General features: G+C 41.5%; 1 protein-coding gene across 2 annotated transcripts in view; it reads left to right on the top strand.

Moving 5' to 3' along the window:
• The window catches only part of TEN1 (TEN1 subunit of CST complex), a 33,333-nt gene extending 10,000 nt beyond the window's left edge, over positions 1-23,333 (top strand). Inside the window, exons 1-4 of one of the 2 annotated variants that reach the window (XM_044001787.1) lie at positions 9,506-9,554; positions 9,728-9,861; positions 9,973-10,130; positions 22,465-23,333. In XM_044001787.1, coding sequence (XP_043857722.1) covers positions 9,773-9,861; positions 9,973-10,130; positions 22,465-22,634 — 417 coding nt within the window. In that variant the 5' untranslated portion in view covers positions 9,506-9,554; positions 9,728-9,772 and the 3' untranslated portion in view covers positions 22,635-23,333. Of the gene's footprint in view, positions 1-9,505; positions 9,555-9,727; positions 9,862-9,972; positions 10,131-22,464 lie in introns of those variants that run through there. The other variant, XM_044001786.1, reaches the window with a different exon arrangement.
• Positions 23,334-23,426: the final 93 nt, after the last annotated feature.

Here is a 23,426-nt window from a genome sequence, read left to right as displayed (position 1 = left end):
CCAGGGTCACACAACTAGCAAGTGTTAAGTGTCTGAGGCCGGATTTGAACTTAGGTACTCCTGACTCCAGGGCTGGTGCTCCATCCACTGCGCCACCTAGCTGCCCCTAGATATATGATTTTTAAACTTAAAAAAGCAATCAGGGCATAGTTATTTTCATTATGGGTGCTTGGCTTTGCCCTCTGATGATTCAGTTTACAAAAATTCAGTTTACAGTATGTCTATTGTCTGAAACAACACACACTACAGATGTCCTGTGTTGGTACGGAATGCCCTTCTGAAAATCATGTTAGAATTATGCTTTCTAGCCTACTTAGTATGGAATAAAGCCATTATTTTTAAAAAAAATATTTCTTTCATGATTTCTTATTTCATATTGACCTTGACCAGTGATTTAGGCCTATTTTCTGAGGTCTGCTCTCCTACCTTTAACTAGGCAGGTCAGTGGCTTATGGCCTTCTAAAACAACCTTGTCTTTCTCTACTTCTCATAATATTTAATATTAGAGATGACCTCTCAGTAGCAGTGGCATGAAAAAGGGAGAGGTTCTTTCAACTGGGGTGGCTCCCTTCTCTCTCCACCCATCATTGGGCCTGGTATAGCCCTCTGACAACATCAGTGGAGGATATTATGAACTTCCTTAAAACAAAACAAAACAAAACCTTTCATTGATGCCTTTTTTGTTTTTATAACTATCATTTCCAAATAAACCCTTCCCCTCTCTCCAATCACCTCTTCCCCTAAGAACTCAATCTACCCCTGTAACAAAGGAAAGCAATTAAGCAAAAACAACTGATACTGTGACTGAGTCCGACAATGTATGCAACATTCATTCAATCATTCAATACAATTTATTAAGTGCTTACTACATGAAAGGCACTTTGTTAGGTATTGAGTGTTAAAGGCTAAAATTCTAGCTAAACTGTCTAAAATATCTAATGAGTGGTCGCCAATAAATTATAAGCTTTAGCAAGAGTTAGACTTTTAAGCATTTATTAAGGAGAATAAGAGTTTGGTAAAGAGAGAAGAAAAGGCCTAGATTCCTATCTATTAAAGGGAGAGCACATTTCTAGCTCCCCTCTCCACCAGGGTCCTCAGGAAAGAGAGTGAGCGTGAGCGCCAGTCTCTTCCTTCCTCCTCCCACTAGCCCGCGTCACTTCCTGACGCCAGAGAAAAGACTCCTGGTCTTGCCCTCAAAGACCTTCTCTTCATGGGCAGAACTCTTCTACAGTAAGTCTCCAGCAGGTGGCGTCATTCCAATCGTTACATGAGGATACAAAAAAGGTAAAAGACCATCATTGCCCTCAGGAAACTTACTATCTAATGGAGACAGCCTGCAAACAAATCTATACAAATCAAGTAAAATACAGGATAAATAGGAATTAATTAACCTAGGGAAGGCACTGGAATTAAGAGGGTTTGGGGAAGGCTTCCTGTAGGAGATGAGAATTTAGTTGGGAAGCCATTCTGTCCTACTAGTCCCCCACTTCACTGTCAAAAGTAGGGAAGTAGATTTATTTCATAGTCTGTTCTTGGGGTCTGTTACAGGGTTGTCAATTACTTGAGAGTTCAGCTTTATTATGTTGTTGTAATCATTGTGTTTATGGTTCAGTTTTTTCATTCTCCATTAATTCATATAAGTCTTCCTATGTTTTTCTGAATTCCTCATATGACCTTTATCTTTTAAAAAAACCCTTTACACAGCTATTTTTTTTTTTGCAGGGCAATGGGAGTTAAGTGACTTGCCCAGGGTCACACAGCTAGTAAGTGTCAAGTGTCTGAGGCCGGATTTGAACTCAGGTCCTCCTGAATCCAGGACCAGTGCTTTATCCACTGGGCCACCTAGCTGCCCCTTTACATAGCTATTTTTGATTTTATATCACCTTTAACGTAGCATGTTCTTCCCACAGGGGCAGTTAGGTGGCGCAGTGGATAGAGCATTGGCCCTGGATTCAGGAGGACCTGAGTTCAAATCCGGCCTCAGACACTTGACACTTACTAGCTGTGTGACCCTGGGCCAGTCACTTAACCTTCATTGCCCTGCAAAAAAAAACAAAACCCAAAACGGGTATTCCTCCCGCAACCCAGGGGGTAATTCCTTTTAACAAAGAATATAAAAGAGTTAAAAAAGCAGTTCCACTAAACTAGTCATCACATCAGCTAAGAACAATATATGCAGTATTCTACCTAGTGAAATAATACAAGTCTTAACCTCTGCAAAGAAGGAGCTACCTGAGAAAACTCCATCTCTTTTCTCTTGTCTCTCTATATTTCAAGATTTCATTTACCTTCATGGCTCAGCTATTAATTTTTAGGATGATCCCCTGGAGCTCCTCTGAGCTCCAGGCCTGAATCCATACCTGATTACTAAGTGTTTCTACTTATCTTCTGTTACCATTCACCTTATCAAACAACTTTTTTCGGTCTTTTTTTGTTGTATCTGACTCTTCATGACCTCATTTGAGATTTTCTTGGCAGAGATATTGGAGTGTTTTGCCATTTCCTTCTCAAGCTCATTTGACAGATCAGGAAACTGAGGCAAACAAGGTTAAGTGACTTGTTCAGGGTCACACAGCTATTAAGTGTCTGAGGCCACATTTGAACTTACAAAAATAAGTCTTCCTGACCCTAGGCTTGACATTCTATCCATTGCATCACCTAGCTGCTCTGTCAAACTTTTTTTTTTTTGGGGGGTGAGACAATTGGGGTTAAATGACTTGCCCAGGGTCACACAGCTAGTAAGTGTTAAGTGTCTGAGGCTGGATTTGAACTCAGGTCCTCCTGACTCCAGGACCGGTGCTCTATCCGCTGCACCACCTAGCCACCCTGTCAAACATTTATTAAACACCTGTTTTATACAAGGCATTTTGTTAGGTCCTGGTTAAAAAGACAAGAAATGGGGCAGCTAGGTGGCGCAGTGGATAGAGCACCGGCCCTGGAGTCAGGAGGACCTGAGTTCAAATCGGGCCTCAGACACTTAACACTTACTAGCTGTGTGACCCTGGGCAAGTCACTTAACCCCAATTGCCTCACTAAAAAAAAAAAAAAAAGACAAGAAATAGTCCTCTCTTCATTTACATTCTCAGGGCCACTCCCTGCAGTAGTTGGAATGTGGGCTCTCAAAGTTCAAGGAATTTTAAAATATGGAGTCTTAATCCATAAGCCTGTCAAAATAGTCTTCTTAAGACACAGGACAATAAATCAACCAATAAACATTTAATGAGCACTTACTTTTGGCCAGGCACTATGCTAGATGAAAGTCCAAGATAAAAACCCAAGACCTTGTCTTCCGGGAGCTTATATTCTAGGCAGCTATATGGACAGAACTTGCCGTGGGCCTGGAATTGCATGATTTAAATCCAGCCTCAGACACTTAACTAGATGTGTGATCTCAAGCAAGTTATTTAACCTCTGTTTGCTTCAGTTTCTTCAACTATAAAATAGGGGTAATAAGAGCATCCATCTCCTACAATTGTTACAAGGATCAAGTGAGATAATATCTATAAAAGCCCTTAGAATAGTGTCTGGCACATATAGGTGATTCATAAATACTTAATTTCTTCCTTCCTATGAGGAGAGACCATATGTACATATATAAGTATTTTTTCTCTCCACTGCATCTGTGCATTTTTAAAAGTTATCTCTAATACAGGTAATATAGGAATTGCCTTTCTCAGAATCCTGATCATCCTCTCAAGTCTCCTCTCAAGTGTCACTTTTGTTGCAAGAATTTTCAGGGTCTTTGCAAGCCACTGCACAGACTACAAATAGACAGGTAAATTGCAGTTTATACATTTGAGTGTGACACCCCATTAGTGAGTGATGGATATATGTGTCTCACAATTCCACAGATCATGTGTATATGCATGTATATATTTATATACATATATGCATACTTATCTATCACCTAGATGACACAGTGATTAGAGCACCCACCCTTGAGTCAGGAAGACCTCAAGTTCAAATCCTGCCATAGACACTAGCTGTGTGACCCTAGGCAAGTCACTTAACCTTGTTTACTTCAATTTCCTCATCTGTAAAATGAGCCGGAAAAGGAAATGGCAAACTTCTCTAGTATCTTTGCCAAGAAAACCCCAAATGGAGTCATGAAGAGTCAGACATGGCTGAAATTGACTAAATCACCACAACATTTTTTTTTTTGGTGAGGCAGTTGGGGTTAAGTGACTTGTCCAGGGTCACACAGCTAGTAAGTGTCAAGGGTCTGAGGTCGGATCTGAACTCAGGTCCTCCTGAATCCAGGGCCAGTGCTCTATCCATCTATTTCTATCTCCAGTAACATCAAGTCTGACAGTGTAAACAATGTTTCCCACATGTAGTTCCCCCTCTTTGCAAAGAAGGGAAGGAGGGGGCAAGGGTATGCTGGTAAAAAACAAATAAATCTGAATTACAAACATTTTCTTCATTTCTTAAGTCTAGACAATAAATCATGTCCTGATTTGTGGTGCTGGTCAGTTTCCAAGGTAAAAATTGGCTCATGGTTGGGGCTAGCTCCAGGATACTCCCAAGAAGGAGGTGAATTTTCTCATCTCTTTTCTAGGGCCAAATTTGCTTATTATAATTATATGCTAAGAAGTTTGAGAAAGGAAAATCTGTGTTTGGATACCTACTTTGAACTCTAGCTAGCTCTAGGAACCTAGATCAGTCACTTAGCCTGGCTCTATTTCCTTATTTGTAAAATGATGATAATAATAATAAATGATTATACATTATTTAGTTTGGGGAATTTGTTCTTTCCAATTACCTTGTTGTTATTGGGTATTTTGTTTCTCTGGTTTTGTTTAATTCAGTCTGCATCACTTCATTTAAGTTTTCCCATACCTCTCTGAATTCATAGTGCCTTTTTTGTTCTTTTTTTTTTTTTTTTTTTTTTGGTGAGGCAATTGGAGTTAAGTGACTTGCCCAGGGTCACACAGCTAGTAAGTGTTAAGTGTCTGAGGCCAGATTGTAACTCAGGTCCTCCTGACTCCAGGGCTGGTGCTCTATCCACTGCACCACCTAGCTGCCCCGAATTCATAGTGTCTTACAGAATAGTAGTATTCCATTACCATTATGTACTAAAATTTGTTTAGCTATTCCTCAATTGATTGGTGACGACTTTGTTTCTAGTTCATTGCAACTACAGAAAGTTTTGCTATGCATGTTTTGGTGTACATGGGATCTTTCTTTCTGTCTTTGATCTCTTTGGGATTTGTGGCTAGTAATGGTATTTTGGGTTAAAGGGCATGGACATTTTGTCATTTTGTTTGCTTGTTAAACTTAATTCCAAATTGCTTTCCAGAATTTGACTAATAATTCAGAGCCCTAAGGGTAGAGTTTAGATTTTGTCTAAGCAGATAAATAGATACACAATCATTTAAAAATAAATTTTGTGGATGCTTTTTGTCTTACAAGACATTGGGGGGGGGGGAGAGACACCCTCCCTTCCTCCCAAACTGTCCCTTGTGTCAAAGAGTAACAATTTAGCTAGTATGTCTGCTACTGTAATATATATGAACTCCTCCCTGAGAGGGCTCATTTATGTAAAAGGAGAGTGGTGAATCTGGAAAGATTTTCTGAGAGAAGAATGTGAAATAAGAATGGAGGGGGCAGCTAGGTGGTGCAGTGGATAAAGCACCAGCCCTGGATTCAGAAGGACCTGAGTTCAAATTCAGCCTCACACACTTGACATTAGCTGTGTGACCCTGGGCAAGTCACTTAACCCTCATTGCCCCACCAAAAAAAACCCCACACAAAACAAAACAAACAAAAAAGAAATAAGAATGGAAAGGTAGGTTTGGAGCCAGATTATGAAGGGCTTAAGAAACCAAGCAGAGATTCATTGGAGGGAGAAGAGATGACTCTATTTCAATAATCCAGGTCACAGATAATGAAGGACTGAGTTTGGGTGATGGCTATGTGAGTGAAGAGAAGGGACAGATGAGAATATGAGATCAACAGGTATTAAAAGACAATAGTATCAGGGAAGCTAAAAGGGAGAGAATGTTTAGGAGAGAAGAAATGAGTGATCAGCAGAGTCGTAAGCTTCAGGGAGGATGAAGATTGCAAAAGGCCACACATTTAGCCATGAAGAAATCCTGGTAGTCTTGGAGAGGACAGTTTCAGAGAGAAGTTGGACAGGAAGCCGATTCTCTGAGTGGGGTGGTAGGGAAGTGGAGGCAGAAAGAATAGCCAAATCTTTCTAGGACTTTGGCAGTAAAAGAGAGGAGAAAGCTAAAGGATAATAGCTTGAAGGAATGGTAGATCCTAGGGAAGGTTTTTAAGAATGGGAGAGATTTGGATATGTTTATGTAAGAAACAAGAAAGGGGGCAGCTAGGTGGCACAGTGGTTAAAGCACCGGCCCTGGATTCAGGAGTACCTGAGTTCAAATCCAGCCTCAGACACTTGACACTTACTAGCTGTGTGACCCTGGGCAAGTCACTTAACCCCCATTGCCTGCAAAAAAAAAAAAAAAAAGAAAGAAAAAAAGAAACAAGAAAGGGACCAGTAGAGAGGGGAAGATTGAAGATGCGAGAGGGGAAAGGAATGATTGTTGGGACAAAAATCTAAGAGGAAACAAGAGGGGATGGAATCAAAGATAAGGTTGGGGAGGGAAAGCCTTGACAGAGAAAGACTACCTCATTATTGGCAAAGAAGAGGTTGAATAAATATGTATAAGCATTCAAAGGTATGAGTAGGGGAAACGAGAGAGCTCATGGTTGATGACCTCAATTTTTTTTCTTGATAAAGTAAGAGGAGGCAGCAGGGTAGAAAGAATAATGATTTTAGCATCAGAGGACATGGATTTTAATCCTAGCTTGGTTATTTAGACCGTATGACCTTAAAAAAAATCATCCAACTTCTCTGAGCTCCATTTCCTTATCTATAAAGTGAGAGGATTGGACCAGATAATGCTTAATAGCCTTATTGTTATGATCCTATGATCTTCTGAGAGAGAAGGGGTTTGGAATAGCTAGCATAGGATCATTATCTTGAGAAAGGACCTTAGGGGCCACCTAGTCCAACCCCCTCATTTTACAGATGGGGAAACTGAGGCCTGGAGAGGTTAAATGATTTACCCAAGATCGCACAGAAGTAAGCATCTGAGAGGCAGGATTTGAACCCTTGCACATAGGCATTCTATGAATTTTTTTGTTGTTGAAAATGTAATGAGACAAAGGGGACAAAGGTGATGGAGAGAGCAGTAGGATAACTGGTTCCAGAAACAGAAGAATTATAACAGGCAGTGAGTGGATGGCCTGAAGGTCACAACCCTTATTTTGATGGTTAAATATTACCCATTGGATCTGAATGGCATGGCTAGCCTGAAGGCAGTAGGCAGCTTGGCTTGAAAAATGAGGGAGAGAGCCCTGGAAATAACTTATAGCTACCAAGCTCTTGCCCCCTAAGCTTCGCTCTCCTTCCTGACTTCCCAGTTTTTGCCAAGGGCACAGCCATCCTTTCAGTCATCCAGGTTTTGCATCTCTAAAAGCCATCCTGGACTCATCATTTTCATTTACCCCTATTTCCCCCCACCCCACCCCCATATCCTGGGTTCAAATTCTGCCACTGTCCTTTTTATTACCTGTGTGACTTTGGGTTAATTGATTAACCTCTTGCACCTCTTTCCTTAACTATAAAACAAAGGGATTAGAACCAGATGATCTTTCAGGTTCCTTTGAGGTCTAAATCTGTGATTTTATGACTTAATCAATTGCCAAATCCTGTGGGTTGTGGCCCTCCTCTCTACACTCACACAGCCAGCTCTACAGCTCAAGCCCTTAATGCTTCTTAAGTGGCTGCCATACCAATATTTCTTTCTTTCTTTTTTTAGTGAGGCAATTGGGGTTAAGTGACTTGCCCAGGGTCACACAGCTAGTAAGTGTTAAGTATCTGAGGCTGGATTTGAACTCAGGTACTCCTGACTCCAAGGCCAGTGCTCTATCCACCGCACCACCTAGCTGCCCCCAATATTTCTAAAATGTAGATCTGACTTTGTTATTCCCCCTTCCCCCAAGAAGTTTATTGCCTCTAGGCTCAAATATAAATCCTTTTGTTTTGCTTTTAAAACCCTTTGCAAACCACCTCCAACCTATCTCTATGGCCTGATTACACATTACTCCCTTTCATATACACTGTGTTCCAGCCAGATTGGTCTGTTTGATGTTCTTCATCCATTTAATTTGTGCAAGGTGGTACAGTGGATAGAGTGCCAGGCCTGGAGTCAGAAAGACCTGAGTCCAAATAAGACTCAGACAGTTACTAGCTGTGTCACCCTGGGCAAGTCTCTTAACTTCTGTTTGCCTCAGTTTCTTCATCTATAAAATGGGGATAATCATAGCATCCCCCTTCTAGTGTTGTTGTGAGGATCAAATGAAATAATAATTTGTAAAGCACTTAGCACAGTGCCTGACATAGGGTAAGTACTATATAAATGTTAGCTAGTGTTGTTGTAGTTATTATTAATTATCTTATGTTTGAGCTGGAATACTAGGCTGGTATACTAGCCTATACATGTCAGAGGCAAGAGAGAACTTGGACCCATGCCTTCCTGGTTTTGAGATCTGTTCTCTTTCTCTCTTTACTATGTCAAACTGCTTGGCCTATTTGTTGTTCAGTCATTTCAGTCGTGTCCAAATCTCTGTGACTCCATTTGGGATTTTCTTGGCAAAGAGATTGGAGTGGTTTGCCATTTCTTTTTCCAGTTCATTTGAAGATGAAGAAACTGAGGCCAGCAAGGTTAAGTGACTTGCCCAGGGTCACACAGCTAGTAAGTGTCCAAGGCCATATTTGAACTCAGAGTTGATGTGGGCTGGAATTTGGGGTCCAATTGATTGTGAGTCGTCCCAAAAGAATTACAAGACTCAGTGTCTTAGTTTCCCAAGTTTTATTGCAATACTGTGGGTGACCACAGGGAGAGAACCAGAATATTGGAAAGCTATCTCTCCAATATGGAAAGGAAAGACAGTTATATTTATAGTATGGATAATTGATTATCAGTCTCATTATAATAATCTCCACCTTGGGGAGATGCAAGGGAGGGCCTATCCTTCTCATTATAATAATCTCCACATAGGAGTGTTTCAGGGGAGGGTTTATCCTCATTTGGAATTCCTGGGGTCCTAAGCCAACCCCCGAGGTGGGTACCTTTTTCAGTGGAGATATGTTTTGGGGGTTTACACATCATAAGGTGAATCTGGGGACAAATTTGGCCTTTTCTGCGCATGTCTCTTTCTGATTCCCATGGCTAGTTTCAAAATAGAATCATTTTTCATTAGAATTTTTATAGGTTGTCTTTTTCCTTTATTGTTATTTTGACCTGACCTGCTCTGGTCCATTATGGATGTTGATCACTATGGGAATGAGAACCTAACGTAAGTTATCCATTAACTGGGATCTGACTCCCTTTTAGAGCTAATATCTGTACTAGAGCTTGGGTCTTAGATTTTTTTTTTTCTATTAACCCTTTTTTGCCTCCTACATCAGAGTGATAAATGTTCCTGACTCCAGATCCCTAGCTGCATCCACTGTACCACCTAGCATATAATGGGGCTCAGTAAGTGCTCATTGAATTTAATTAAAAGGCCTGAACTAAACACCAGAGAAGGAAAGATTGGGGAGGACCTACAATTGGGGAGCCTACAATTCATTCTCTTGTGGCAGTGTTTCTAGCTGGTTGTATCTCTGAGCCTCCAGCTTTTGCAACATTGCATCTTTTGTATCCTGCAGATTAACTGGGTCCTTCAAACCCTGTCTGGTTACCGAAGCTAAAGGATGCTCCCCAGAGCTGGGATCTATTACTTTCCTTGGGAGATCAGTTCTGGTGTAGTCCCAGAAGGAGAAACCGTGAGAACATTTGGCAGGTGAGTGTGGTTCTCATCTTTCCTTATGTGCAGTTGTTTGTAGAATATCCTTTTGAACCTCATTAAGGGCCTCATTAAGGTGATACCAATTCTCCTTTCACTAAATTTCAGGTTCCATTGTTATGATATGGTTCGTTCCAGAGTTACTTTGGTTGCTCAGCATGAATCGGTCCAGCATCAGGTCCACATCTGCACCAAGTTGGTGGAGCCGTTCCAAGCCCAGACAGGGTCCCTGTATATGGTACTTGGGGAGCACGAACTGAGTGATGGTAAGCACTGATCTTAGGATCTCTCTGGGGCATGATTGGGTTGGGGCACTCTGGGATCTGCCCCAGGGAGCCACGGCTAACCTTGTCATAGTTTATGATACAACAGTGCTTTCTTCACTGACCTTAGCATTCTCTAAGAACCAGAGGTCGGCCTTAGAGCATGGGAACTCCCACATATGATGATGTGGCAAAACACTTGATATCAGGTGTGATTTGAAGTTGTGCTGAAGGTCTCAGGTCAGAAACAAGGAAAGTAGATTGTTCGGAGGAGGGAGAGAGGCTGGGAGGTAAAGAGGTGGGGAAGGGAAGGGGAGGAGAGCTGGGGAGGAGGAGTAACACTAGGAGGGATAATGGTGGTGGTAGTGAAGGGAATAGAAAAGCTGTTAACAAAATATAGGAATTGAGAACAAAAGTGGCCAGGGAAAGGGAGCTAGTTACCTTTGAACTTTACAGAATATTTGCTTGCTAATTCTTAGGACTTTACCCTTTCTCCCTTCTCTTTCTTGAGGGAGAAACTAGGGTAATGGTGATTTATGAGGACTTTGAAGCTGATTGCAACAGCAGGAAGAAGGACTCTGCTCCAGACTGCTTTTTAACTTATCTCATCTTACCCTTTGGCACATTGTTTTTCCACTTCAGGGAAGAGGGAGGGAACATGCACCCAGACTAGGATGTTTACCTATGTAATAGATTTAATTAAATTAAAATGACTTTCAGTTTAAATCATAATCCACTTTAAATCCTCAAGTTTACAGATGTCCTACCCTACCTTGTGGGGAAGGAAGGGATGAGTAATAAGGACCTTTTGCAAAGCTGAAATAATCCTAAACTTCAGAGCATTGCCTTTAAGGGTTATGTGACTTTGTCCTGTGTTCCAGCTATAGGCCCAGCATGTCCCCAGTGAGATTAGAGTATTCTAGGTCAAAGCTTCTTCTTTTTCTTTGTTTTTTTGGTGGGGCAGTAAGGGTTAAGTGACTTGCTCCAGGTCACACAGCCAGTGTCAGGTCTCTGAGGCTGGATTTGAACTCAGGTTCTCCTGAATTCAGGGCCAGTGCTTTATCCACTGCACCACCTAGCTGCCCCCAGGTCAAAGCCTCTTAAACTGTGGTTCTTGACCCCATATGTCGTCATAGAACTGAATGTGGGGGTTGTGAAAAATTTGGCAACTGTAGAAGGTTATGTCTACCTATTTTATATAACTATGTACCCAGGGTTGCGAAAAAATTTCTTGGGTGAAAAGGGGTCACAAGTAGAAAAAGTTTAAAAAGCCCTGTTCTAGGTCAGTGCCCCATAGCTTAAGAAGGTAGGCCCTAGGGGACCTCTTGTGGCTTCTTCAGATCCCAAAAGAAGGGTGGGCAAGGCAACAAATCAAGGTGAACTTTTAAAGGCCTTAGACTTGGTGGCCTTTGAGGTATAGGGACTAATTTTTAATTGGGGAGTGTTAGCTAGGCGGCTTGCCACAATATTGGGGCAAGGAAGGAGACTGACAGCCTCCCTCAAAACAGAGCAGGATTTATTTAACAAGAACAAACTTAAAAAAACACAAAGAGGATCAGTAGGATTAAAGGAAAGGAAATAAAATGGGGAAAGGGAAATAATACAACCTGAATAACACCACTGCCCCAGAATCAGCTGAGAACTCACAGCAGTGTCCTGTCACAATGGTGGAAAAGCCTCCCTTCTTCCCAGCAGACCCCAGGCTGACCACACACAGCCCCAAGCCAATTTGCTGGTAGCTTTGACTGACAGTCACATGACTGCCCTCACTGGGCTTCCAGTCATTATAATTTTGCCAGGCCCATGTAGGCATCGGCAAGTGGTGATGATGTGAGGTGCCAGCGCCATGGCGACAGCTACAACCAGTGGGTGGAACACCGTACTGTTTGCAGAGGTGCTGGCCTGAGCCCCAAGGATTTTTAAAATTCTAGCCAAAAGATGGGTCATAAAAACCTCAAAGAACAATTAATTCTATACAGAGAAGAATCAAAAAGCACAGGAACATCAAGGCATACAAACAGCCCTGCCTGGAAGAGCTTTGGCCAGTCAGCAGAGGGAAGGTGGGGGATGGTCCTTCCTGAGATCTGTTCTTTGGAACCTCAGAATTTTACTTTTTACTTGCCTGATAGTATTGGAAAAGATAAAGGAACACTGTTTGGAGAGCTGCTTCCCTGCTGGAAGAATAGGAAAAGGGCTGGGGTTTTCTGTGGTAGCCAAAAGCCAGAAGCAAGGTCATTGCCATTCACTTGGGGGTTGAATAAAGCAGCCACAGTTGGGAGGATCTGAGTTCAAATCTTACCTCAGACACTTATTAGCTGTGTTACGCTGAGCAAGTCACTTAACCCTAATTGCCTTAAATATCCAAGTCATCCTGATGTATATCTTGCCACTGGACCCACATAGCTCTGGAGGAAAGAGTAAGGTGGGTGACCTTACACAGCCCTGCTCACTTAAACCCAATTTACTGCAAGTCATGATATCCCTCCAATGTCATAGTCCTCTTCAAGAACAAAAGACCAACAACAACACAAAGCAGTGCCATGGAATACTCTGGAGTGGTAAGAAATAACAAATATGGGGAATTCAGAGAAATATGGGAACACTTATAAAACGAGGCTAATAATATAGATCTAAAGATTGTTAGAGGCTAAAATTCTAGCTAGTCTGTCTAAAATATCTAATGAGTGGTCGCCAATAAATTATAAGCTTTAGCAAGAGTTAGACTTTTAAGCATTTATTAAGGAGAATAAGAATTTGGTAAAGAGAGAGAGAAAGGCCTACATTCATCTATCTATTAAAGGGAGAGCACATTTCTAGCTCCGCTCTCCACCAGAGTCCCCAGGAAAGAGCCTGAGTCAGAGCGCCAGGCTCCCCCCTTCTTCCTCCCACCAGAAGAATCATTTGATTCTTCACTTTCTGACGCCAAAGAAAAGACTCCTGGTCTTGCCCTCAAAGACCTTCACTTCGTGGCGGAGCTTTTCTACAGTATGTCTCCAGCAGGTGGCGTCATTCCAATCCTTACAAGATGTAAATGAAAAAGTCGTGCACACCTAAACAGAAGATTTTCCATCTTCCTGCTATTGGTAGACTCTCCACTGATACCACCCAATGACCTAGAAAAGTACTTTATGGTCCTCCCTCTTTCCTTCTCAGCTTGACACTTACTAGCTGTGTGACCCTGGGCAAGTCACTAAACCCTCATTGCCCTGAAAAAAACCCTCCAAAACACAAAACCAACAATAATAATAGCTTATATATAATAGTGTGTTAAGTAAGACTTACAATATGCTTCCCTCACAACAACCCCATGAAAAAGGCATTGTAAGTATTATTTACATGTGAGAAAATCGTGACTCTGAGATGGGCAGTGTTTTAACCAAAGTCACACAACTGAGAAATATCAAAGCCAGAATTTGAATTTAGATGCCTTGTGACTCTAAGTCCAGTGCCCTTTCTTCTTACTTTTTTCTTCTTACTTTTTAATGATATCTTTTGTTTACTTTCTTTCTTTCTTTTTTTACAATATAATCATCTCCTGGTGTATCTTCCTTCCCTGCTCCCTCCTAAAAGAACCTTTCCCTATAACAAAGAAAAACCAATCAAGACCAGGACTGAATCTGGAAAGGAAGGAAAAAGGGAAGGAAGGAAAGAGGGAGGGAAAGATGGAAGGAAACATTTATATAATGCCTACTATGTGCTAGGCACTGTGCTAAGTGCTTTACAAATATTATCTCATTTGATTCTCACAACCTGCTTGGGAGACAGTTGACTAAACTGAGGCAAAGAGTTTAAGTGACTTGCTCAGGGTCACACAGGTAGTGTCTGAGGCTTGATCTGAACTCACATCATCCTGACTGTAGGCCCTGTGCTCTATCCATTGTGCCATCTAGTTACCATTTATTGGTGCAATATTTGGCATTGCAATTGGCAATATTGGTCAGATAGGATCACCAATACAGAAGTGCTCCAACATGCGTAACTTCTGAGCATCTACACACTACTGAAACAAAGATGGCTACGCTGGCTCGGTCATGTGCACCACATGCAAGACGGGCGCATTCCTCAAGACCTACTCTATGGCGAGTTAGCCTCAGGCCAAAGACCTGCTGGATGCCCCCAGCTTCCCTAGAGAGATGTATGCAAGCCAGACTTGAGGGCTCTAGGAATAGACATTGGCAGCTGGGAGGAGATGGCCAAGGACTGCACTAGATGGAGTTCAGTACTCAGGAGCAACTTGCGCGCAGCTGAGATGGGCCTTCAAGCTTGGGAGGAAGAAAAACAAATGAGATGCAGGAACTGACGGGCAACAGAGAGTGCAGTTTTCCGATGTCCTCGTTGTGGCAGGAGCTCCTGTATCGGACTGCACAGCCACACTGTGGCCTGTTGCTCTTCAAGGCGCTGATCCATGGTTGTCCACGACTGGCAGAAGCCTACTATTTGGCATCCATAGATACTCCTCCTCACTTCCCAGGCACTACTTTTTTTTTTTTTTTTGGTGGGGCAATGGGGGTTAAATGACTTGCCCAGGGTCACACAGCTAGTAAGTGTCAAGTGTCTGAGGCCAGATTTGAACTCAGGTCCTCCTGACTCCAGGGCCGGTGCTCTATCCACTGCACCACCTAGCTGCCCCTTCCCCAGGCACTACTGATAAGAAGAAGGTCTATTTTATGTGTCCTCTGGAATCAATATTGGTTATTGCATTTAATCTGAGTTGAGCTCTTTTTGAATGTTACTTTCATTTACATCCATAGTCTTTAAGACTATATTATTCTCCTGGTTTTACAAGTCTTCCCATGGTTCTCTTAATTCCTCATATTTTTCATTTCTTACCACTCAGGAATATTCCATGACACTTGTCTTGGGGGGAAAGGTGGGGGTCCCTAGGTATTCCTCAATAAAGAATTACACTTGGGGCAGCTAGGTGGTGCAGTGGATAAAGCACTGGCCCTGGATTCAGGAGTACCTGAGTTCAAATGTGGCTTCAGACACTTGACACTTACTAGCTGTGTGACCCTGGGCAAATCACTTAACCCCCATTGCCCAGCCAAAAAAAAGAATTACGCTCTTGCACACAGTCCAATTAGAATTAAAGTCATTTTTTATTTGACACTAGGGAAAGTGACAAAGCTGAATGTCAAAGACTTCACCCCCTTCCCCTCCCCAGGGAGAAGGTGGCTTAGAAAATCCTCCTCTGAGAACTTTTATAGAAGATAGATGGGGTGTCCACTTGAAAATGGAAAGTTCCTTTTCGGGGTGGGATAGGGAAGGCATGGATACTTGTCATATTCCTGAGGGTCAAGGGGAATTTTTTTGAAATGATGGTCCTGACCTTTGAGGTTATCTCTGTCTCCTAGCTCCAGTCAGGTAGTAGCCATGCCTAATTGACTTTCCTGATATAGAATTTTATCTCCCCTTACTTCTTAGGCGTGTCTGTCCTGATATCTAGCTGTCCAATCTAAACTTTAATAGTCCCCTTGATTCCTCCATATGTCTGTCCTGTTATCTGGTCATCTTTGGTTTTGCTTCTCACAGGAGAAACTTCTCATTTATCCCAAGCCCCATGGCAACACTGATATGTGACGGCTGCAATCCATTCCCAAGTGTTGGGTAGCAACTTTCTTTCAGTCTTCGGCTACCACAGAAAATCCCAGCCCTTTCCCCACTCCCTCTGTTGCTTTCCAAATTGCTGGCTGTTTCCTGCTCTCAAACCTTTTCCAGCTGGATCATTTCTGAGCAGTGAATGCCTCCCTTCACTTTCTTGCTGCCCCTACCACCCTGTACCACATGATAATGTTTGATGTTCCCCAATCTCGTCAAACCCATTCTTCTCCCCATTTTATTCCTGCTTCCATGTTATTTTTGTAGTCCTTCATATAAGTTTCATGTAAGTTTGGAAGACTACCGCTCATCCTGTCAGCCATGACATTCACATCTCCAAAACATCATTTTACACTGGGTAACTTTTTCTTTCTTTTTTTTCCTTTACAGGGAAAAAAAATGGGAATTTTAGTACAACCTAAATTGGGGGAGGAGGTTTTTCTCACAAACCATGGAGAGAGAGGAGAGACAAGATGTTAAATTCATTAAAATCTGGTAAAAGGCCTAAGAAAATGCTAAAATGTAAAAGCTTCAGAAATTCTAGCACAAGCCATCAATGTTAATAGTGTGAGTGAAGGAACTTGGGTTTTTCCCTTGTTCTCCTCTTGCTGGACTGAGATAGCTATATGGAAAACAGATTTCTAGTTGTCTAGGATCTATTTCTTGGCACCAAGTAAAGGGAAAATTTAGCAAATATTTTGTCCATTTGATCGGTGTTGAGAATAGCTTGAAAGGCAGAGTGTCATAGTAGATATTTTACTCATCTATAAAATGGGATTAGTAATACTTGTGACATCTACCTCACAAGATTATTGGGTATATAAAATAATAGGTGTATTTTGAAAGCCCTTTGTATGCATTATGTCTACAAATAATGTCAGTTATCTTTGATGTCAAAGAAAAAAACATTAATACTAACACTGTCCTCTGCAGTTTTAGGTTTAAATATTCTGGACAGTTTTATTAAATTTAATATTAAACTAATATCTAAGCATTTCTATCTAGGAGGGAGAGATTCCCAAACAGGCAGAGCCCTCTATGTCCTTTGATATAACTCTTTGCCCCAAAATAATTTTATGTGTCATGTATTTATTTATTTTTGTCTTGATAGTATTTTTCCTCAATTACATGTAGATAGTTTTCAACATTCATTTTTATATGATTTTGAGTTCCAAATGTTTTTCCCTTCCCTCCCTCTTCCACAATACAGCAACCAATCTGATATATATTATACACTACAATCATGTTAAACATATTTCCACATTAGTCATATTGTGACAGAACAAACAGGAAAAACCACAAGAAAGAAAAAAACAAAAAAATTGCAACAAAAGTGAAAATAGTATGCTTCGATCTGCATTCAGACTCCATAGTTCTTTTTCTGGGTGTGGAGAGCATTTTCCATCTTGAGTCTATTGGAATTGTCTTGGATCATTGTATTGCTGAGGAGAGCTAAAAATATCACAGTTGATCGTCGAACGATATTGCTGTTGCTGTGTATAATGTTCTCCTGGTTCTGCTCACTTCATTCAGCATCAGTCCACTTAAGTCTTTCCAGGTTTATCTGAAATCTGCCTGCTTATCATTTCTTACAGCACAACAGTATTCCATTACATTCATATACCACAATTTGTTCAGCCATTCCCCAATTGATGGGCATCCCCTCAATTACCAATTTTTTGCCACCACAAGAAGAAATGCTATAAATATTTTTGTATGTGTAGGTCCTTTTTCCTTTTTTCTCATCTCTTTGGGATACAGACCTAGTAGTGGTATTGCTGAGTCAAAGGGTATGTATGCACAGTTTGATTGCCCTTTGGGCATACTTCCAAATTGCTCTCCAGAATGGTTGTGTCAGTAGAAGACCTTTATTATAAGAATCTTGAACAAGGAAAAGATATGTTAAAACACAGTCTGCGTTAATTTTAAAGAATAGTTGAGTAACCAAGTCACTCCCTCCTGGAGTAAACAAAGGGACTTTGTTCCTTTCATTGGTTTCTTGATCCTTTCTCCTTTCTTGATAGAGACTCTCTTCAGATGGGAAGGCTATGATGTGAACAAGACCAGAGTTAAGTTTGGTTATCACCTTTAATCCATTTCCTCAAGAGAAACATTTTGTCCTCAGACTTATTACTCACTTTTCCAAGGATTTTGGAAAGGGCTTTTTGTTTTGTTTTGGTTTTGCGGGGCAGTGGAGGTTAAGTGACTTGCCCAGGGTCACACAGCTAGTAAGTGTCAAGTGTCTGAGGTCGGATTTGAACTCAGTTCCTCCTGATTCCAGGGCTGGCGCTTTATCCATTGTACCACCTAGCTGCCCCCCCTAGAAAGGGCTTTTTAGAACAGAGAGAGTATTTCTTAGTAATACTAGGTAAACTAAGGAGGAGGTTTTGAGTATGCTTCCACATTGTTATTTCCTAGTCACACAGCTACTAAGTAAGGAAGTTATGACTAGAACCCAGGTCCTCTGATTCCAAATCTTTCCTAAAGGGAGCTAAATGGAAAAGTAGATAGAGGGCTGGACTTGGAGTCATGAAGACCTGACTTCAGATCCTGCTTCACACACTCACTAACTTTGTGACTCCAAGTAAGCCACTTAACCTCGGTGATCCTCAGTTTCCTTAGCTGTAAAATAAGCTAAAGAAGGAAATGGCAAAGCACTCCAGTGTTTGTGCCAACAAAACCTCAAATCACGAAGAGTCAGACATAACTGAAAAATGACTGAGCAACAACAAAATGGAAACAATAATAACACCAGTTAATAAAAAGAAGGTGTGCCTTGAATCTGCATCCTTAGATTTCAAATCCAGTTATCTTTTCTGTGTATCAAGTTTCCTCCCCAGGTAGGTAACCAATATGGACCATTTAGGGCCACACATTTTCTTGATTTGGTTTAGTTTTTTCTATTATCCAAATGGACTACTTCACTCTGTGTTATGTAAGCACAAAGTGGTGCCTATATGCGACAGGATGCCTCACTTCCAAGGTGACAACACACTTTTGACTTTTTTTGGGGGGGGCGGGGCAGTATGGATTAAGTGACTTGCCCAGGGTCACACAGCTAGTAAATGTCAAGTGTCTGAGGTTGAATTTGAACTCAGGTCCTCCTGAATCTAGGGCCAGTGCTCTATCCACTGCACCACCTTGTTGCCCCCACACTTTTGACTTTTAAAGCAGCCTACCTTGCAGTTCTGACATCTGGGTGCAATTTCCATGTAGAGAAAGAAGGTTGGACATAGGCTCAAAGGATATTAAAGGTGTAGGACATCTTCAAACCCTCCTCATTTTATTCAAGAGAAACCTTTTTAACAATTAAAGTGGTTCAGAGGTAGGATGGGCTGCTTTAAGAGCCAGTGAGGTTCTCTTCTATGAAAGTATTCAAGCTGAGGAAGGGCAATCACTTATCTGATAGTTTATGATGGGGGTTCCCTTCATCCATGGTTTAGACTAGATGGCTGTTAAGGTCCCTTCCAACTGTCAAATTCTGTTACATGAGGGGCAGCTAGATGACTCGGGGCAGCTAGATGGCACAGTGGATAGAGCACAGGCCCTGGATTCAGGAGTACCTGAGTTCAAATCCAGCCTCAGACACTTAACACTTACTAGCTGTGTGACCCTGGGGAAGTCACTTAACCCCAATTGCCTCACCAAAAAAAAAAAAAAAATTCTGTTACATGAAATGAGCCTCAGAGAGTGGAAATAACTTGCATGAGGTCAGAAAGCAGAGCGGAGATTCACATCCTCTCCCATTTATTAAGCACCGGATATGTGCTAAGGTACTGTGCTAAGCATTGATGCTACAAAGAAAAGCAAAAGACAGTTCTTGCCCCTAAGGAGCTCACAGTCTAGTGGTACTAATAGGGTCTTTAGTAACATACTAATAGAGAACTAGAATGGGAATCCAGAAAGATTACTTTGTCAAATTGCAAATACCTTTTCCTTTATGGTGTCACTTGTACTCTGAGTCACCTTCCCACAGGCAGTCAAGCTGTCATGCATCATCTTGAATAACCTGACTAGCTTCACATGGACTTTCACCCACAGGGAGAAGCAAGCTTGGAATTAAAAATGTAGAACATGAGAACTGGAAGGAATCTTAGCAATCTATAATAACCTCCTAATCTTATTTTTTCAATTTATTCATTTAATGCTTTAACTGAATAGCTGTAGTAAGCTTGGAGGAAGTACTCAACAATTTTTTTAATAGTGGATTTTTAAAAATTAAGGTAAAAATCATCAACAAGTGTAAACATTTCAATATACAATAAAATTATATAAGAAACTAAAATTCTGTTCTATATAAATTGGATTTTTAAAAAAGATTATATATATACATGTGTATATACACATATACATATATATCTAAATTTAATAAGATAGTACCACAATGCGTCCCATTGTGTACTTATTTTTGTTTTCTACTGTGCATTTAAAAATGTTTTGTTGATGTTTCTTTTTTTGTATCTATTGCTCTCCAGTATCCCATCCTCTCTTCACTGCCAGTGCAAGCTCCTTCTTGTAATCAGTCTGTACAGACAAGCAAAACAAATATACATTTACCAGCCAATTCTCAAACTGCTTGAGATCAAAGCAAATATAATGTTATTAGGTTGGCCTCAGGAATTTATAGAAACAACGAAGCAGGTGCTAAATTTAAACATTTAGAGGCAATGACTTCCTCTGTACAGAATTGTTTAAATGGAGATCAGAATGTTGGTGACAATTAAAGAACAACCACCTCAGCAAGAGACTTTGAAAAGGTCTTTATAGGCTGTGCTGCATAACTCATACTACTTAAGGGATAGAGATTTGGGGCATCAAGGGACGGGTTCGGTGGCATGCTCTAACCATGGAAAATATTCAAATGATCATTTTGTTTGTTCCCTACCAGGCTCAGGGCGATGGTTGAGGCAATGTTGGTTTTTCCCTATACACCTTCATGGATCATTATCCTTCACAGCCTGCAAAATGGCAGGGACTTTTTTGCCCCTGTGCAAACCTCTCCCTTTGCAGAGGAGCAAACTGAGCCTTAGGAGGGGGCAGTTCCTAATCAGTAGAATTAGGATCAAAATTTGTTCAGTCGTTTCATTCTTTGTGACCCCATTTGGGGTTTTCTTGGCAAAGATCCTGGAGTGGTTTGTCATTTCCTTCTCCTGCTCATTTTACAGATGAGGAATTTGAGGCAAACAGGGTTAAGTGACTTGCCCAGGATCACACAGCTAGTGTCTGAGGCTACATTTGAACTCAGGTCTTCCTGACTCCAGGCCCAGTGCTATATGTACTGTGCCACCTAGTGGCCCTGATAAAAACCTAAGTGTTCTGATTTTCAGTTCCTCAACCGTTTTTATGACAAATTTTAGGAGTAATTTATGACAATTTATGACATTTTTAGGTGCCTCCAAGAGCATGGTACTGTGTTAGGCTTTGTAAACCATGGAGTTCCACAAGTATGCCATGCTAAAGGAGAATTGTAGTTAAAGGAAATAAATAATTCCTACCATATCTGTTTGGGAAGCTTGGATATATGCACTTGATACGTAAAAACAGAACACTTTGGAATGGTTGCTGTCCACCCAGACACACCCTGAGCTGTAGTAGTGGTCGCTCAAAATTCAGGCTCAGGAACTTAGAGCAGTTAGAAGTGCTTAAGTCTTCTTAGATGGGAGGTATTTGTCTACAGACAACTTGAGTCTCTTAGAGGGGAAAATGTCTTGGAGAAGCAGGATAATGGTAGCATAAAGAAAGAATTCTGGACTCAAGTTCAGAAGACCCGAGTTTAGGTCTCATTTGTTGCTAGCTTTGTGATCCTGGCTAAGTCACTACAGTTCTCTAAGACTCTGTTTCCCCATTTGTCAATTGGGTATCATGATAATATATAGTTCAAGGTTTTGGCAAGGGTTGCTGTAAGGGTGCTTTGTAAACTGTTGGGTGTTAATATAAGTGATTATTATTATTATTATCTACCCCCACTTCCTATCCCCATACCTTAGCTAGGACTAAAACACATCCAATACACAGTGAGCCAATAGGGATCAAAGACCAAAAGTAAACCTGACAGCCCAGTTTCCAAAGTACACATTAAGAAGAATAGAAAAGCACATAGATAAGATCAAACATTAGGCAGGTTTGGGGAGGAATGGATCCTGGAATTCCTACTAGCAAACAAAGGATAGAATGAGGTCTGTGGGGAGTTCCTAAGAAACAAGTCATTTACATATTGACCAAAGAATCTCCTTGATACCATTGACCCATCCTTTGTGTCTCTAGTTACCCAGATCTGAATGAGCTACAGGAAGTGGAGGAAGCTCTCCCCCCCAGACACATTAAGGGCATGCTGGGTGGTTCTTGAGATACCTCCCACTGGGGGCCTGAAATGGGGGAGGAGAGATGCAGGAAGTAAATAGTAGCTTGAGGAGAGGGGGAGAAGGGATGAGCTCCTGCTCAGAAATCCTCAAGTTATCCTCTTGGTTCCAAAATGCATAACCCCATTCTCCCCCATTGTCTTATTCTGCCTGCAGATCCCAGCGTTTAACTTGAGGATAAAAGATGTATAGGTTATTTTAGCATCCTATATGTTATTGATTCTTTCCCTCTCCCTGCTCCCACCCACTGGCAAAAGCTAGGAATAAGATAAAAGGGGGATGGGATGTTGGTCAATGTAGGAAGCTGTGAGAATATCATGGCGATACTGTGTGGTGTTGGCACCTGCACTCCAAAGCTGTTTGCTTTTTGTATCTTTCAGATAAGGTTTCCATGGTAAAAGCTCGTGTGCTGACTTGTGTGGAGGGGATAAACCTGCCTTTGTTAGAACAAGCCATCCAGAAGCAGAGGAAGTACCACCAGGAGAGGGAACCTCATCAGCAAGGGAAAGGGAGCCAAGAACATGGGCAGGAGAGCAAGGACAACTCCTAGTTCTGGCTTGCACCCAGACCCGTACTGCTTTGACAGATTGGTTGGTCTTTGCCTGGAGCAGAGATGTCGATCTGGCCCCTGTCCCTTACTTGTTTTCATGCTGTGCCAGAGGAAACAGTGTGCCAAGAAGATGAATCACCATATTGTAATACTGGAAGGAATCCTCAGGGAGGGCAGCACGAATCCTAGAGGCAAGCAGATAGAGCCCACCCCAGAGATCTGGGGGAGCAGATTTATGGCATTCCAACATTCATCTGTTTCTCTCCATCATAGCCCACATGATAGTGTGAAAACAGAACTATAAGGGACTAACTCTTTTCCTAAAGAGCCTACTTGTTTTCCCAGACACATTTTTTTTTTTTGTGATGATGGGACTGGGGGAAGGTCAATGGAAGCAATACATTTTTTTTTTTTTCCTACATGGCTGGGTACTTAATAATATTGGGTGGTTTTTGTGTGACCTTTGGTCTAACCCTCCCTATCCCCTTTCCATTTGGACCAGGTTGGATCCTTGTGGGCTTGACCCCAAGAAGATAAGTTTCTTTCTTTGGTTACCACCTCTACCTTCAGAGATTTACTCCAGGGAATTCTCTCTCTCTTTTTTTTTTTTTTTGGTGGGGCAATGAGGGTTAAGTGCCTTGCCCAGGGTCACACAGCTAGTAAGTGTCAAGTGTCTGAGGCTGGATTTGAACTCTGGCCTTCCTGAATACAGGGCTGGTGCTTTATCCACTGCACCACCTGGCTTCTCTGAACACATTCTGTTTTTTGTTTTTTTGCGGGGCAGTGAGGGTT

The sequence above is a fragment of the Dromiciops gliroides genome, chromosome 4, assembly GCF_019393635.1.
Source record: "Dromiciops gliroides isolate mDroGli1 chromosome 4, mDroGli1.pri, whole genome shotgun sequence".
Lineage (NCBI taxonomy): Eukaryota > Metazoa > Chordata > Mammalia > Microbiotheria > Microbiotheriidae > Dromiciops > Dromiciops gliroides.
Note: the sequence above shows the minus strand (reverse complement) of the source record. Positions and strands in the feature narration are given on the sequence as shown.